Source organism: Mesoplodon mirus (genome assembly GCF_964341445.2).
Source record: "Mesoplodon mirus genome assembly, chromosome: 11".
NCBI lineage: Eukaryota > Metazoa > Chordata > Mammalia > Artiodactyla > Ziphiidae > Mesoplodon > Mesoplodon mirus.
The window spans coordinates 41,602,333-41,619,837 of record NC_138987.1 but is presented as its reverse complement, the minus strand read 5'-3'; the positions used below and the strand labels follow the sequence as shown (position 1 = coordinate 41,619,837).

The 17,505-nt window shown below is 40.4% G+C and overlaps 2 protein-coding genes across 20 annotated transcripts in view; one reads left to right on the top strand and one right to left on the bottom strand.

Moving 5' to 3' along the window:
- FAM118A (family with sequence similarity 118 member A) overlaps positions 1-17,505 on the bottom strand; it is a 113,498-nt gene that overhangs the window by 61,649 nt on the left and 34,344 nt on the right. For 17 of the 18 annotated variants that reach the window (XM_082636053.1, XM_082636041.1, XM_082636055.1 and 14 more), the window contains one exon: positions 5,188-5,287. In XM_082636053.1, the coding sequence (XP_082492179.1) occupies positions 5,188-5,287 (100 nt within the window). Of the gene's footprint in view, positions 1-5,187; positions 5,288-7,455; positions 7,552-17,505 lie in introns of those variants that run through there. The other variant, XM_082636051.1, reaches the window with a different exon arrangement.
- Positions 1-17,505, top strand: part of SMC1B (structural maintenance of chromosomes 1B) — a gene marked incomplete at its 5' end in the record, with an annotated part of 86,502 nt that overhangs the window by 65,512 nt on the left and 3,485 nt on the right. The window contains 8 exons of one of the 2 annotated variants that reach the window (XM_082636038.1): positions 3,558-3,699; positions 4,570-4,715; positions 6,498-6,651; positions 10,228-10,326; positions 12,176-12,332; positions 12,830-12,984; positions 13,997-14,148; positions 16,242-16,311. In XM_082636038.1, coding sequence (XP_082492164.1) covers positions 3,558-3,699; positions 4,570-4,715; positions 6,498-6,651; positions 10,228-10,326; positions 12,176-12,332; positions 12,830-12,984; positions 13,997-14,148; positions 16,242-16,311 — 1,075 coding nt within the window. The remainder of the gene's footprint in view (positions 1-3,557; positions 3,700-4,569; positions 4,716-6,497; positions 6,652-10,227; positions 10,327-12,175; positions 12,333-12,829; positions 12,985-13,996; positions 14,149-16,241; positions 16,312-17,505) is intronic. The other variant, XM_082636039.1, reaches the window with a different exon arrangement.

Here is a 17,505-nt window from a genome sequence, read left to right as displayed (position 1 = left end):
ACACTTGAAATGAATATGCATTGTGCTGTTGGGTGGAGTGTTTTCTGAGTGGCGCTGAGGTCAAGTTGATTGGTGTTGCTAGGTCTTCTGTGTACTTACTGATTCTCTGTCTAGTTGGTCTAGCATTTCCTAAGAGAGGAGTGTTGAAATTTCCAAGTACTTTTGGATCTCTCATTCTCTTCTTCCAGTTCTGTCAGTTTATACTTCATGTATTTTAAAGCCTTGTGATTAGGTGCATATATATTTGGGATCATTATGTCTTTTTGATGAATTAATCCCTTTATCTTTATAAAATGCCCCTTTTTATCCCTGTCATATTCCTTGTTCTGAAGTCTGCTTGAACTTCAATATAGTTTCTTGCTAAAGAGTTCTGCCAATCAATCATAAAAATACAACTGGAACTCTGATTGAGATTGCATTGGATTTATAGATTTATTTGGGGAGATCATCTTCAAAATATTAAGTCCTCTCATCTAAGAACATAGAATATCTCTTCATGTATTCTAATCATCTCTATCCTTTATTAAAATTTTAAAGTTTTTTCCATAAAGATCTTGTGTTCTTAATTTCTAGATATTTTATAGTTTTTTTCCTCTTATGACTATTATCTATTTTTATGATATTTTCCTAGTTGCCTTCTACTGGTTTAGAAAAATGGTATCAAATTTTAAATTATCTAACATCTGATAACTTTGCTAATGCCTCTTATTACTTATAGTAGCTTATCCATTATGTATCCCAGGTATTAAGTTTGAGGTGCCTGTGACATCCAATTGAAGGTTTAGTAGAGTAGACAGTTGAATATACAAGTTAGGAATTCATGGGAGAGGTCCAGGCTGGAAGTATAAATTTGGGGACTGTCAGTATACAGATGGTACTTAAAGTCATGTGACTGGATAAGATCACCAAGGGAATGAATGTAGATAGAAGAGAGAAGAGATCCTAGGCTATGTAAGCAAGTTGAGGAGTTAAGAAGGAACTATTAAAGGAGCAGCCAGTGAGGGGAGAGGAAAGCCAAAGTGGTATTCTGGAGCCAAGTGAAGAAGTCTTCCACTCGTACACAGCCTGTGCGTCTGCCTCCTGCAGCAGAAATAAACCTCTGAAGGGTTTGTTCTTAACCACTCGTACAAGCAGCATGGTCAGTGATTAAGAGTAGGGATTCTTTGGCCCTTGCCTGAGTGTGTCATGCCTGGCTCTACCACTTCCTAAGTGGGTAGCCTTGAGCAAGATACTTAACTCTCTGTGCCTTGGTCTCCCCAACTGTTAAATAGGGATAGTGGTATTACCAAGTTCAGAGAGTCATATAACTTAAGTGAGTTAATTCATGTAAAAGCATTTGTAACAGTGTCTGGCATATAGTAACCTCTCATTAAATACGACTCTTTGTTTTTATCATTATTGTTGTTGCCTTTGTATTACTAGTATTTAGCACAGTATCTGATACAATTAGTGCTTTAAAATGTTTCTTAAATGAATGATTCTATTAGCAGGCTATGTAAGGGAGAGTGGGTAGAGAAAGTATGAGCTACAGTTGATATTGAAATTCTTTTTTTTAGAGATACGGCTTTTTTACTGAGTTATAGTTGATGTACAATATTATATGTTATAGGTATATAATATATTAATTCATAAATTTTAAAGGTTATACTCCATTTGTAGTTTTTATAAAATATTGGCTATATTCCCTGTGTTATACAATATATCCTTGTAGCTTATTTTATAACTACTAATTTGCACCTCTCAGTCCCCTCCCCCTATATTGTTCCTCCCCCCTTTCCTCTCCCTACTGGTAACTACTAGTTTCTTCTCTATATCTATGAGTCTGCTTCTTTTTTGTTATATTCACTAGTTTGTTGTATTTTTTAGATTCCACATATAAGTGATATTATACAGTATTTGTCTTTTTCTGACTTATTTCACTTAGCATAATGCCCTCCAAGTCCATCCATGTTGTTGCAAATGGCAAAATTTTGTTGTTTTATGGCTGAGTAATATTCCATTGTATATATAAACCACATCTTCTTTATCCATTCATTTGTTGATGGACACTTCGTTTGCTTCCATATCTTGGCAATTGTAAATAATGCTGCTATGAACACTGGGGTGCATGTATCTTTTCAAATTAGAGTTTTTGTTTTTTCAGATATGTACGCAGAAGTGGAATTGCTGGGTCATATGGTAGTTCTATTTTTAGTGGGGTTTTTTGAGAAATCTCCATATTATTTTCCACCGTGGCTACACCAATTTACATTCCCACCAACAGTGTACAAGGGTTCCCTTTTCTCCACATCCTTGCCAACATTTGCTATTTGTTTTCTTTTTAATGATAGCTGTTCTGACAGGTGTGAGGTGATACCTCATTGTGGGTTTGATTTGCATTGCCCTGCTGATTAGCAGTGTTGCGCATCTTTTCATGTATTTGTTGACCACCTGCATTTCCTCTTTGGAAAAATGTCTATTCAGATCTTCTGCCAATATTTTAATCTGGTTGTTGTTTGATGTTGAGTTGTATGAGCTGTTTGGATGTTTTGGATATTAACCCCTTATCGGCCATATCATTTGAAAATATTTTCTCACATTCAGTAGGTTGTCTTTTCCTTTTGTCAGTGGTTTCCTTTGCTGTGCAAAAGCTTTCAAATTTAATTAGGTCCCATTTGTTTATTTTTGCTTTTCTTTCCTTTGCTTTAGGAGACAGATCCAAAAAATATTGCTACAATTTATGTTAAAGAGTGTTCTGCCTATGTTTTTCTCTAGGAGTTTTATGGTTTCTGGTCTTACATTTAGGCCTTTAATCCATTTCGAGTTTATTTTTGTATATAGTGTTAGAGAATGTTCTAATTTCATTCTTTTACATGTAGCTGTCCAGTTTTCCCAGCATCGCTTGTTGAAGAGACTGTCTTTTTGATCCTGGAATTCTTTGTGGGGACCTTATGAAGCTAGCAAAGTAGGAAAGTACATCAGGAAGGAACTTGTTCTTAAATTCCCAAGTTTGGAGTTTGTGAATGAATAGCTATTTGAAAAGACTGACTGGCTAATTAAATAAGAATAAACATATAAATTGTTACTTAAAGAAAAAGATAAGGGAAGGAAACTATAGATTTTAAAGGTTTTAAGAAACATATTCATATGCAGTGTATGAATCCTGATGCATTTTTCTTAAATTAATGAGACCCAGGAAATTTGGCAGTGATAGCATTTTGATATTAAGGATGTTATTATCATTTCTACCTATAGTAGTTTATGGTTATGTATTAAAAATCACTTCACTTTTGGAGACACATGTTAAAATATTTATGGATGAAATTATATGATGTCTGAAATTTGCTTTAGATAATCCAGTGGTGGGAAGGAGTGATGAGTGGGATTATAGATAAAACAAGATTGACCATGAATTGATACTTATTAGAGATGGGTGATAGCTATATGGGAATTCATTATAGTATTCCTTTTATGTTTGTATTTGTTTGAAATTTTCCATAATAAAAACTAAAAAAGAGTTTAAAAAATAATTGAAGGACTCTGTTTACCACTTGTAATGCTTGACTTTATTATACTAGATTAGAATTTGAGAAACAAAATACTCGGCTTAATGTTCAACTTGAATATAGTCGCAATCAGCTGAAGAAAAAACTGAATAAGATTAACACATTAAAAGAAACTATCCAGAAAGGTAGAGAAGACGTCGATAAGCTAAAGAAGGTAATTAATGATGGGTGGCTGAAGTCATTGAAATGATGACTTTCTTCCATGATTAAACATTCGTTGAGTTCCTGAAAAATTCTAATAGTGATAGAAGGTGGGGGCGGGGTACACATTTGAGAAATACTTGAAGTACAGTCCACACAGCTTCATGAATTATTAGATGTTGGGAGGGGTGTGACACGGTGAGTCCTGAATTCTAACTTGGGTGATTGGTGGATAGGAGAGATTAAGGAGAGAAAATTCTGGACCTGTGGAGCATGACTTCCCTGTGTGACATCTAAATAGCAATTTCCAGCAGGTAGTTAGAGAGGACGTAGATAACAGAAGTCTAGGCCGGTTTAGGGGAGTAAATTGAATCCATATGTGAGTGGGTGAGGCTCCAACCAGAGAGGAAGGCAGTGAAGAGCAGTGGGGCGAGGATGGAGTTCTGCAAGGGGAGGCCACATAGGTTATGAAGAGAGCCAGAAGGGGTGGTGTTACAGAAGCCCCAGAGAGGGAGGGAGAAGGAAGTGAGGAAAGTTGTCGAAAAGGTAAAGTCTGGAAAATGTCAATTTTCAAGAGGTCAAAATCTGGAAAATTGCCAATTAAGAGGTCATCGTAGCAAGAACATTTTCACTGGACAGTGGAAACAGAAGTCAGATGGCAGCAAGCTGAGAAATGAATCCAAAGTGAAAGAGAGAGGTAGGTAGTGATTTACCCGGAAGTGTAAACAAGGGTGGGTCATGTTCTGTGATAGAGGTTCAGGCAGCCTACAGGATAGGGGTTTACCTTGGAATGGCTGGTTTTGTTGTATTAATAATAAAATGATCTATTGACCTTATTAATGTAGAAGATGGTAAATCTACAGTGTAAATCATCTCCATTCAGGCTGAAGAAAATTGTCTGAAAGTTGTGGATGAACTCATGGAGAAACGGCAGCAACTTAAGGACATACTTGTCACTCAGAATACCAACACTGAGAAAGTCCAAACTCAAACTGAAGAGGAACGGAAGAAGTTTTTGGCTGTTGATAGGTGACTAAGAAGTTTATCAGAGTTTAAAAGCTGTTTACCATCAATTTGAAATTTATTATAGGAAGTTTTATTATTTGAATATACACCCTTTGTTGCTTTTGGTCCCACATCACACCTATCAAGCATTGCAGTTTGGGGGAAAACGAAGAGAGGTGGTTAGTTGTTTAGAGTGAATAGTTCCTTTTAGTGGGTGAAAACATGGACCTATATAAAGAGTTCCTTACCCTAAATCCCCTTGACACCAGTACCTTCCTGTTGGGGAGTCTCCTGCTAGTCTGTCTGTGTGACAAAGCATAGCAGGTGAGGCGCAGAATCTGAAACTACACTGCATGGTTCCATACCCCAGTTTTGCCGCTTATTTACTGTGCCTTCGTTTTCTCATCAGTAAAATGGGGATAATAATAGTGCCTACCTCATAGAATAGTTGTAAGGATTAAATGAGTGAGTGTTCATATGGTACTTAGAACATTACCTGGTACACGATAAGCAGGTATGTTTGCCGTGATGATGACCAATGACACTTTGAGTCAGCTGGCTTGTTGCACCACAATGACATCTGCTTTCCTGTGTGACTGACACAAACATAAGTGATCAGATGGAATGAGCTCTGTTTTTTGCTCAACCTCTTGGCATTTCACAATTTCCCACAATGTTCAAAGACCTTTAGTATTTCAAGATAGAGCCAGAAAATTCTTTGTCTAAAATTTTTGAGTGGAATTAAGTTCATTTACTCTTGATTTCTTTTAACTTGTATCTAGTTTAAACAGAACCATATCTCTGTCATCAGATTTTTAAAAACCATATAGTTCTTAATTTTTAAAATTTTATTTCTGGTCCTTCTTCTGGGTCCTCTTTAAAGTCCCACCTTGTTTCAACTGGTAAAACTCCCAAGCCCTCAGTAAGATAGAAGGCATTACATTAGTGGTGGTAGTAAAAAAAGGTTGAGACTGTCAGGTGCATAATGACTTAACTGGTAAGACATTTCTCTTGCTAAGAGACTCTTTCTCTTGGTTTGATGTTCTAAAATGTAGAACTTATACTGAAAGAGAAATGCAGCTTGAAAAATTGTAAGATTTAAAAATAAGGTAAGTAGGGCTTCCCTGGTGGCGCAGTGGTTAAGAATCCGCCTACCAATGCAGGGGACACAGGTTCTATCCCTGGTCTGGGAAGATCCCACATGCCGTGGAGCAACTAAACCCGCGTGCCACAACTGCTGAGCCTGCACTCTAGAGTCCGCGAGCCATAACTACTGAGCCCGTGTGCTGCAACTACTGGGCCTGCACTCTAGACCCCGCGAGCCACAACTACTGAGCCCGTGTGGCACAGTTACTGAAGCCCGCGTGCCTAGAGCCCGTGCTCCGCAATAAGAGAAGCCACTGCAATGAGAAGCCTGCGCACTGCAACAAAGAGTAGCCCCTGCTCGCTGCAACTAGAGAAAGCCCGCGCGCACCGATGAAGAGCCAACCCAGCCAAAGATAAAATTAATTAATTAATTAATTAAAACAAAAATAAGGTAACTAGGAAAGCACTATATTGGTGCTAGCCTGATTAAAGTAATAATGTTTATTATTGAAAATCCTCCCTTGGATTATATTCATGGCCTTTGCCAGGAGTGTTAAAGTTTAAATTACAAGCATCCATGGGCTAACTCTGCAACTTAACAGCCCTCATAAGAAAAAATCTTTTTTTTTTCAAGTTAGTTTATAACATATTTTTCTTCCTTGGTGCAACTTTACATAATTAGTAAAATACAATCACTTTTTCATATCTGTGTATTTACAGGGAAGTGGGAAAACGGCAAAAAGAAGTTGTACTCCTTCAAACTTCTCTGGAACAGAAGCGATTAGAGAAACATAACATGTTGCTTGATTGCAAAGTTCAAAACATTGAAATAATTCTTTTGTTGGGGTCACTGGATGACATCATTGAAGTGGAGGTATTCTAGCAAATGATTTTAAAATATGTGCAGTTGTGTGGAACTTAATGTAAGGCCTTTGGCTGCTTAGTGAAGTTGCATCTATGCAGATTCTTCCTCTTGTTCTGAAGCTCCTTTAGGGGTAGAAAAAACGTCTCTAGGAGGGAAAAAAGGGCAGGATGGTCCTCATGCCAGAGGGCTGGGCATTTTGTGCAGTTCTCTTAATTCTCTTGCCCTTTGAGCCCCACAGGATGGACCAGAGTCTCTTACCTGTGCACAGATGCCCAAGAGGGGTCAGAGACTTGAACCTGTTGGAGTTAGGGGCGCTGGGGAGGCAGTGTGAGCCTCAGGCCAGGTGCCAGTGGCCTGCTGGCGGGAGCACTTCTCTGTACTCTGGGAACGTCGTCCGCGGTGTGTGGAGGGGTCTTGCTCTGCACCTTCACCAACAACCTGAGGTGGTTCTCAGCAGAAACGTGCCTTACTGAGTCTGTCCAGGTGGTGAGAGTGTGGGGGAGGCAACAGCAGGCCCCACGGAGCCAGAGGGCGAGACCAGCGTCGGCCAGCGGTGGACGTTTCTCTGTTTGCCTCTTTCCTTTCTTCCTCATCACATTTGTATCACACAGTACTCTTTAGGCTGGCTGGAAGTTTATACACCCTTAGTTCTGTCACTCATGTTAAGAAAGATATGACTATACAGTTCAGGAAGAATATCTTACTGTTAGCCAATCCAGAGGATGGTGAAAATAGTTATTTCTTTTACCTCTCATATTATCTCTGAGTTCTTTAGTGAATCTCTGTGGTCTCCCCTCCACATCCCTCCTCCCCTTTCTGCTCTGCCCCCAGTCAGAAATCCATGCATTTCCATCCAATTTCTACTCCAGAAGAGGCCTTCAGTCCTTTGGGTTCTTCAATTTGAAGTAACTATAAAACAATTTTTCTCTTGCTAATATTGACCACTTCTCATAGTGTAATTCTGGTGTGATATTATACTCAGACATCCTTTTTCTTGGGAATTCCCTGGCAGTCCAGTGGTTAGGACTCGGTGCTCTCACTGCCGGGCCCCCGGGTTCGATCCCTGGATGGAGAACTAAGATCCCGCAAGCTGCGCAGCTCGGCCAAAAGTCTTTTTTCTCTATTTTAGCAGAGATCACATCCCAGATAGAAGGTAAGGAAAGGATAAGGAAAGGAGAAGACCCTTTGCTGGCCACAAGTGTCCTGAACCCCACTCAGATGGCTTTAAAGGGGGAAAAGGCAGGTAAAGGGCTAGGGCTGGAATGGAGGCAGTCTCACACATGACTCGGTCCAGGAATTTGAACACTGTCAAGAACTCTTTCTGGCTCAGTATGTATTGGCTTTATTTTTTCAGATCAGCTTTCCTCATGGGGCTGCAGCTGTAGCCACCAGCTTTGACCAGAGGGGAAAGACGCCTCTTCCCTGCCCCCTCTCAGAAGAATCCTGGGGAAGAACTCTGGCTCATTCAGGGCCACGTGTCCGCTCTTAAGGGTGCAGAGAGAGGGAAGGGGAGGCATCTGTAACAGCAGAAGTGGATGGGAGCAGAAAAACAGTACTCACAATATAGAGAGAAATGGAAAGTCTGTTTAAAAGGCAGTGTAATTTTAGAAGAGGTTCGTCATAGAATAGTGCAGAGAAGAAGCAGTTTTAATGACTGACATCTAGGTAAATGCTGTTGGTTAAGTACTCCTGCTGCTGCTTTGGTCCTATTGTTCTTTCAGTTAGTGTGAACTTTCATAAGTATTCTCCAACATGCCCACCATGAGTGTGAAATTGTTTATTAGCGTGAACGACTTTCATATTCATAGTGGGCTCTTTCAAAGCAGGTATTAATACCTTAGGCCGGATTCATAGTGAATCATTATCTAAAAAGAAAAAGTGATAGTTCTGCTCCACTTTGTGCTGATCAAGCCACACCGGGATACTGCGTTCGCTTGCTAAGCATGGTGCTCTGTGAGAGTAAAGTGTCCACGATAGTGAAAAGGCCCCAACCGTGTCGTGCTGGGAAGAGAAGGCTTGGAGAATATGGTTATCCCTCGAAGAGAAGAAGGTCTGTCATAGAGGACGGACCTTACTTGTTCTTTCCGGTCCTAAGGGGGATACTAGGGCTGGGGGATTTAGGACAGAGTCAGATTTCTTCTACTAGGGAACACTTCCTACTAGAAGGAGGGAGGGCCTCTAGTGGGGAGTTCCCTGATTGAAATTTTACAAGACATCTAGTAGCAGCCATGTAATGGGGGTGCTATACAAGGTAGTGTATAAAGCCCAAAACAGAAAAGGCATTAGGTATAAATTGTGTCTCTCCAGAGGGCTAGACAAGGATCACCGAATAGAATTAATTGTCTTACAACAGTTGTAAGGAATCATTGTCTTACAACCATTGTAAGGTAGAACCCGAGATTTCCCTTCCATTGGAGGTGCGCAGACAGAGGGTAAGTTACCTACATCTGCCAGGATTCTCACAGAAGATTCTTCTATTGTGGGGAAGACTATACCAGATCACTGGTTCCCAAACTATACTGTGCACATGAAGCATCTGGGGATCTTATTTCCTAAGAGATTGAGTTTCTAATGGCTCCCAGGTGAGGCCCGCTCTTGCTGGCCCACTGACCACACTTTGAATAGCAAGGCATCAGATGACTCATATAGAAGCTTAATACAAAATAACGATGTTGAATCACATAAACAGGAATCGTGAGATTCAGGGATTCAGTATTACATTTTGTATTCAAGTCCCACTTCCTTGTGAACAATTTTAACATAAATATATTACATAAAATATAGACTTAATTCCAAAAGTAGTTTTATTGGGTTTCAGCTGAGAACATCTAGAAAAGAGTGAGTGACAAAGGGGTTTTTTTCTCTTAATTTGTAAGTCTTTGTTTTTGGTATCAGCATTACACCAAAGACCAGCCTACAGCTGAGTAAGTGCTCATGTATTTGTCCCTCCTTTCCTATTCCTCTCTCCATTCAGAGTGATATATATTGAAATTGAAGTATATTGCTATGTTGTCAGCATTGCATTAGGCACTGAGACCACAGCAGTGAGTATAACTGCCAAAAATCCCTTCCTTCACATTCTACTAGGGGAGAGAGAGGCACCGAAACAAAATGGTAAACAGATAAAATACTTACGTATTTGGTGATGCTGTAGGCTAAAGAAAATATAAAGCAGGGAAGGGCATAGAGAGTATTGGTGGAGGAGAGTTTGCAACGTTAGATGCAGAGGCCGTGGATGTCCTGAGAGAAGGCAGCTGGTTAGCAGACAAGGTAGAAGATGAAGAGATGCAGACATCTAGGGGAAGGGTGTCCAGGCAGAGGGCAGTGTGCCGGCCCTAAGGTGGACGTGTGCCTGGTCTGTTCAAGGAGGCCAGTGTAGTGGGAGCAGAGCGAGTACCAGGAAGACTGGCACAAAGTGAAGTTAAAGGGGAAGCAGAGGCCAGACCATTGTGGCCTTGCAGGCCAACATAAGGGTTTTAACTTTCAATCTGCATGAGGTGGCAATCAACTGGAGGCCTTGGGACAGACAGATGAGTAGAGATCACCATTTCAGATAACAAGGAAAGGGCTTCATATGTTTTTCAGTTGGGACCTGAAGCAGAAGGTACCCAGGCAACAGTGGATATATATGAAAAAGAAGAAGCCATTGAGATAGACTACAGCTCTCTAAGAGAGGATTTGAAGGTAATTGAAAGATTTCTGTTGTTCATGACTAGCTCATCGTAATAGTGAATATTTAAATACTGCAGAATAATTTTAGATGATAGAGCATAAATTTAGGGGAGAAAGTAGATTTCCTAATGGTTTTTTAAGAAATAGTCTAAATAGGTTACACATAAAAATGTTTAAAATATTTAAAGTTTTTATATCATCGTTTCTCACTGTGTGTTCTGTAGAACACCAATACCATGAAATGTCTTGCCAAAGAAGGAAAGTTTCTGTCAGTGTTTTGAAAGTCTATTCCCTTCTTGGAGATTCAGAATGAATAATAAAGTCTTTGAGAAGTCCTGAAATAGGCAAAAGTAGCCAACATACTCCAGCATCCTGAATTGCCCTGTCTGTGTCCCAGTGCAGTACCCTCAGTAGGCGACAAATCCTTCACAGCTACAGAGCACAAACCTGGAATCCAGTGTCATGGTCTCTTTAATTTAGCAGCTCTCACTCTTTCTCTTAACCCTATAGCCATATTTTGCTTTGTGTTTTGACTTCGTCCTGAAGCTGCTTCTCTCATGAGGGCAAAATGACTGTAGCCTTTCTTGGCCTTCCAGCCACCCAACCACAACCCTCAGAGAAGAGAGAGACTGCCTTTTGTAGTGGTGCTGTTCTAAAGATTGAAGAAAGGCTTTTCCACAAAGCTCTACCAATTGTCCTCTCATCACAGTGGCCTAAATTGGCTCACATGTTCATTCCTGACCAATCACTGTTGGGGGTGGGATGGACTTAGCTTTAGACCAAGCAGGGTTCATGGGACGTATGAGGGAGAAATGGTCAAACATGGGCTCTGTTAGAAAGGAAGAAATGGAGAATGGACACCAAGTAGCAGTAGCTACCACATCTTTTAATTTCAGATGTTTCTAATATATTTTGTTAGATTTGTTGGGCTCTTTTCATTGTACTTATGGTACTTTTGGCAATCAGAATAAAGCTCTTATCTATTTTATAGTCTATTCAGTGCTTTCGTATTTAGAAAGTCCTTCCCCACGACATTACTGAGTAAATATTTATAAATATTTTCTTCCTGTTAGTGATTTTTTTTGTTTTCACTTACCTATTTAATTACTCTGAAATTTATATATGGTATGAGGTAAGAATCTGTTTTTTAAAAGGTACGTAAGTTAACCAGTTTACTCAACATCTTCTAAATAATTCTTTTCCCAATGAATTAAAATGTCACCTTTATCAGATATTAATTAACCCCCTCTGGGGGGGGTCAAGAAAATTTTCCTGGAAGGTGATGCCTACATCACTCTTTCCCTTCTCTCTTCACTCAAGTTAGTTCTGCTCATTGTTTAGGTTTCAGCTTAAGTGTTACCCCTCCAGATGGGTTGGATCCCTTCTGCCTGCCCCATAACACCTGTGCTAGCCTGGTGGAGGGTTTCGCGCTGTTGCAGACGCCAGTTTGCATGTCTTGACTTCCCTGTGAGCTCTTTAAGGGCGGGGACAGAATAGTTTTCATCACTGAATCCTCAGTGTCTAATACATAGTAGATGATCAATATTTTTTAATGAACGAGTAAATGAAGTGATACGTGAATTGTTACTTTTTTAGCCAGATTAAGAAAGATGAAGGTGCAGCGCGTTCCAAGAGAGCAGCATCTATGACTCTAGAGCTGTGAAAGAGCACAGCCACCTTCAGGAAGCTACAGCAGTGTGACCTGACCACACTGCAGACTCAGAGAGGGCTGCAGAGGAGGGCAGGAGTGGACATGGAGGGAGACGGGCCAGATCCTGAAGGGCCCTGTGCCTAATTATTGTACCTTAGCAGTCTGGATCTCAATGGCATGCTAACCATTGCTGTTCTTTGCCAATAATAGGCTCTACAATCTGATAAAGAAATTGAGGCCCACCTTAGACTCCTGCGGCAACAAATAGCATCCCAGGAAGACGTTCTGCTGAGGACAGCGGCCCCAAACCTCAGAGCCCCGGAGAAGCTAAAGACTGTCAGAGACAAGTTTCAGGAGTACACAGATGGTGAAATTAAGCTTTAGTTGTTAGCAAGATCATATTCATGGGTGTTAGGGGCTTTGATTTCTGTAACATTTACTAATCCCCCTGAACTGTACCTTTGTTTTTATTATATATATATTTTTCCTCTGTTATCTTACAGTAATGTACTTTTAATACTGAATCACTAATCCCTTCCTTTTTGAAAAGCGTTCTGCTGTAATTTAAAAACAGGTGTATTGATTATTTTAGAATAGTGTCTTATTTCATACCAGCATAAGAGGCATATTAGATACTCTGTTGGAGTTTGTTATTATTATTTAAAAATCAGCCCTACCAGAAAAAGGGCTCATCAGTTTTAAGTCATTTTCTTGGAATTAATAACAGTTGAGGTGTTTTGAAGGTAGATTTTACTCAAGACAACCAAACTCAAAATCTAGTTTAAAAAATATTTTATGCTTTAAAGTTGAAATAAGAGAAGCCCTTGGTGGTCTCCAAAATAAAGAACATTGATTCTCTCTTAGCTTTTGAGGCCAGCAGAAAGGAAGCCAGAATATGTAGGCAAGAGTTTGAACAGGTGAAAAAAAGGAGATACAATCTTTTCAGCCAGTGTTTTGAGCACATCTCAGTTGCAATTGATCAGATCTACAAGAAGCTCTGCAGAAACAACAGTGCCCAAGTACGTATTTTTCACCTCAAATATGAGTGGGAACTTTGTGTTATTGGTGGTGTGTTTTTTTTCTGGTGGGAAATCGCCACCACACTATCTGAATGACCCACTTACCGGGCAAAGTCAGCTCATGAAAATTGGTCATTGCAGTGACCTGTGTTCTAGGTCCTACTCATTCCACCACTAACCAGCCTGGACAAGTCAGAATCTCTCTGGTCCTGCTCCTTCATTTGCAAAATGAGTGGGTTAGATCATTTGGTTTCCAGGTTCTCTTTCAGTTCTGGAATTCTGTCACCTGTACTAATTTGATTTTATAGAGCCGTCTCTGTAGTAAAGTTAGGGTAATGTAGATGATCTGGGGAAAATGGTTGATCTGGAGTCTGTGGAGTTGCCCAGAGTAACAAAGGAGAGGGAAAGAACTAAAGGCAGTGTTCAAATCTAGATATGCCCCTTGTAATGGTAATCTCTCCATTCCATGATCAATATCCACAGCAAATACTGTGGACATGAATGTGGACTAAAGATGTAGATCTGATCTTATATATCTGCTTTTCCCTCTTTCTCATGGTATTCATTTATGACTGAGGTAATCCTGAATCATATATTTAGAATTTCCACCAAAAATAACTCATTTTCAGTAAAGTAAGACTAAAAGAAACCCATCAACTCCTTGAGGGCACGATTCATCAATAAAGATTTGATGAAAGGACCAATGAAAGAACTGAATGAAGATTGTTTTAGTAAGAGTGCAGCATATGCTTCTGAGCTTTGAATGGCAGCCTGATGGGAAGGCCTTATCCTTTATGTTAGAATGCCTTCCCTCTACTCCCCGCCCCAGACACCCTTGCTGTCTGTGATTACATATAGAGCTAAATACATTATTTACAGGCATTGATATTTTTCCATCAAAATGGAAGAAAATCTAACCAAGAGTATTTTGTAGTTAAACTCTGTTGCAATTCCAAGTTGAAATTTACTAATAGCTTTTCTGATGCTGCTAAATAAATAACATGTGTTTCAGGCATTTCTTAGCCCAGAAAACCCAGAAGAGCCTTACTTGGAGGGAATTAGCTATAACTGTGTGGCCCCAGGCAAACGGTTCATGCCAATGGATAATTTGTCGGGGGGAGAAAAGTGTGTGGCAGCTTTGGCTCTCCTGTTTGCTGTGCACAGGTAAGGTCACAGTGAGCTATATGATTTTGCATCAGGGCAGAAACCAAATAGACCTTCCTACAGAAGATCTGTTAATTACTTGTCTTTAGTCATATTTAGCGTATGTGATACAAAACTGTTTTTTTCAGCCAGACAATTCAGGTTATGCTGTAGGCCTGTAACAATTTAGGCAGCAAATCTAAGAGAGAAATCAGTCTTTGACAGATTTTTATTCAATTTGTTATTATCAGTAGCTACTAATATTCCAGCTTCATAGAAAAGAAAGGAGAAAAAGGAGTATCAAGTGGCCAGATGTGAAATCAGGATTGCCAAAACACAGTACCAACAACAAAGCCAAACAAAATAAAAACACCTAACTTGTATATCATTTTCCTTGTCCCTATTCAGAGATCTGCTATTTAGTAAGGAATGTTAAGGTATTTCTTCTGAAAGAAATGTTTAACCTCCTCATTTCCACTGATGATGGTGACACTTACGTTTGTAAACTAAAGCAAGGGGGAAAATGTTAGCTAAAATTCAGGCAATTAACTTTTGACCTTCAAAGCATTAGATGAAGAACTAAGGTACAGATCATGCTGCCTCTCTATTTTCATGATCAGAAAGATCAGCATCAAAGTTTTACAACTGTTTTCTACTGGTCTCAAGAAGGAAAAGGAATTGGCAATTAGAGGAAAGGAAAAGAAACTGCCATTAATGCAGGAGGACTTTGGGAAAAACAGGAGGCAGGAACTTAAACAGGAGCCTGTGTGAAGTAAATCTTAGCAGAATAAGACTAATACTAGGTGTCACCCCCATCCCATTTATTCAACAGATATTTATTAAATATTTACTGTGTGTCAAGTGGTGTTAACAGACATTAGAGGGACTTCCTTGGTCTTCCAATGGCTAAGATTCCATGCTTCCAATGCAGGGGGCCTGGGTTCGATCCCTAGTCAGGGAACTAGATCCCACATGCCGCAACTAAAGATCCCACACGCCGCAACCAAATAAATATTTTTTAAAAAATAGACATTAGAGACAGCAGTGAAGAAAACAAATTCCCTGCCTCAAAGATGCTTCATTTTAGTTGAGGAAGACAGATGATAAATAAGGTGTACTAGTAAAGTAATTCTCTAATACAGAGACTATTAGAAAATGACAGATGCTATAGAGAAAATTAAAGACGGGAATGGCGATAGTACCAGGGAAGGGTTTGCAATATTTAAAAGTCTTCTGGGAAGGCCTATTTGAAAAGGTAGTATCTGAGCAAAGATTTGAAGAAATTAAGGGAGCAAGTCACGTGGATGGATGTTCTAGGGGAGAATTCTAAGGGAAGAATGTTCCAGACATGAGGAACAAGTGCAAAGGCCCTGAGGCCAGAGTGAGCCTGGCGCCTGTAGAGAATAGACTGTGTGCAGCAGTGGCAGGCACAGCGTTAGGAAACTCCTGTAGCAGTCAGGGTGGAGGATCATGGCAGGTTGGACCAGAGCAGACAGGGCGCGGGGTAGGAGGGACCCTAATCAACTGGAGTGATAAGAGCTGCCATTCACTAAGCGGGAGAGGACCACAGGAGGGATGGGTTTGAGGGGTAGGTGAGGAGTTTGATTTTGCACGAGTTCAAGCTAGACACCCACATGGAGTTGAGGAAGCTGTTGGACCCGTGAGGCCAGGGTTAAAGAGAGAGGTCAGAACTATCAATAGAAGATACTTAAAACCTCGAGAGCAGATGAAATCACCAGGGGAGCTAATCAGATAGAGGAGTGCTCTAAGCGCTGAGCCCCGAAGGCACTGCAGTGTCAAGAAGTTAGAGAGATGAGGAGGAGCTGGTAGGAGACTGGGGCCTGGAGCAGTGACTGAGGCACCTGGCGTAGACCATGTTGTTGTCCTTGACGTCAGAGGGACGGGGAGGACCGCCCCCTGGTACCATCTGCAAAGGTCACCTGGGATGTGGACTGAGAATTGAGCGTTGCATTTACCGACATAGAGGTCATTGGTGACCAAGACAAAAGCATCCAAAAGGACGTGTTTTATTTATTTATCCTGAATACTCTTAGTCCTCTCCTCCAAGTCTTGTAAAACAAAGTTTAACTTAAGCGATTATAATTTTTTTCTAGTTTTCGGCCTGCTCCATTCTTTGTTTTAGATGAAGTAGATGCAGCCCTGGACAATACTAACATTGGCAAAGTAAGTTCCTTTCTGCTTTTAATTTCCAGTACAGTGTCTATAATTCAAGGATCATGATGCAGTCAGAAGGCAATTTGCCCTGAACAAACATAGTTTATTTGATAATTGCTGGTTAAAAATAGATTTTTCTAAGTTAAAAATCTAAAAACAAGATGATTCAGGGTAGTAGTTTTCATTCAAGGTTTAGGGGACCCTCAATGAGTTGCTGGGGAGTCAAGTGAGAATCACCATACTGGGTCCACAACATTGCTACTGGGTGACTTGCTTTTCCCTAAATCTAGGTTTTTGGGACCTAGAGGGTCCTTAATAGTAGGCCACATGGCAAACAGGACCAAATTAGTGTTTAATAAAGTCCAAAAATAACATATCTAAATAAAATTCCAAAGGAATTAAAGTTCAAAATTCTGCTTCCCTTCATTTATTAAAATTTATACAGTCATTTGCTACATTTGCACTGTTTTCAGTATTTGAGACCATGAGGGAACTAAGGACGCAATTGAAAGTCAGCCTTAAAGATCAGTGCATAGATACACAAAGCCACCTGAGAGACAGGCTCTCAGACCACACATCCTGACTGTAAATTTTTGACCTGAGAATGGGGTTGACCATGGACACGTGACCAAAGGATAGAGGCAAACACTGGCAGTGCCTGTCACTGCCCAGGGCTGGGACAGCTCCATCCTGCAGAGTCCCTGTGTTGTGGTCCTACTTCCAGAGCCATCCATTTCCAGAAATGGATGAATGAAATGACTGGGCTTTGCATTTACAGCTGCTTATGAGGAGGCTGCTCTGGTCATGCTGACAGAGATATCTGTGTTAATTTGTAAACTGGCATTCTGGTTTATACCTTAGTCTTATGAGCTTGGTTAATGAGTCCAGCCCCGAGAGATGTATTCAGTCTTGGGGTGCCACCCTGACAGGTTGAGTCTCTGAAACTGACCTCCCTGATTTCTTACTCTGTTGAACCTCATGTGTAATGCCTGGGAGAGTCAGGGGATTTTTAAGGAGCTGCAGCCTGGGGTAACTTCTAATTTTAGGCAACAATGTCATCTTTCAGATTTCCCAGGCTGTATTCATCTAACCCAAACCTCTCTAGGACCTTATCTATTTTTTTATACTTTTTAAAAAAATTTATTTTTGGCTGCGTTGGGGTTTTGTTGCTGCGTTCGGGCTTTCTCTAGTTTCGGCGAGCGG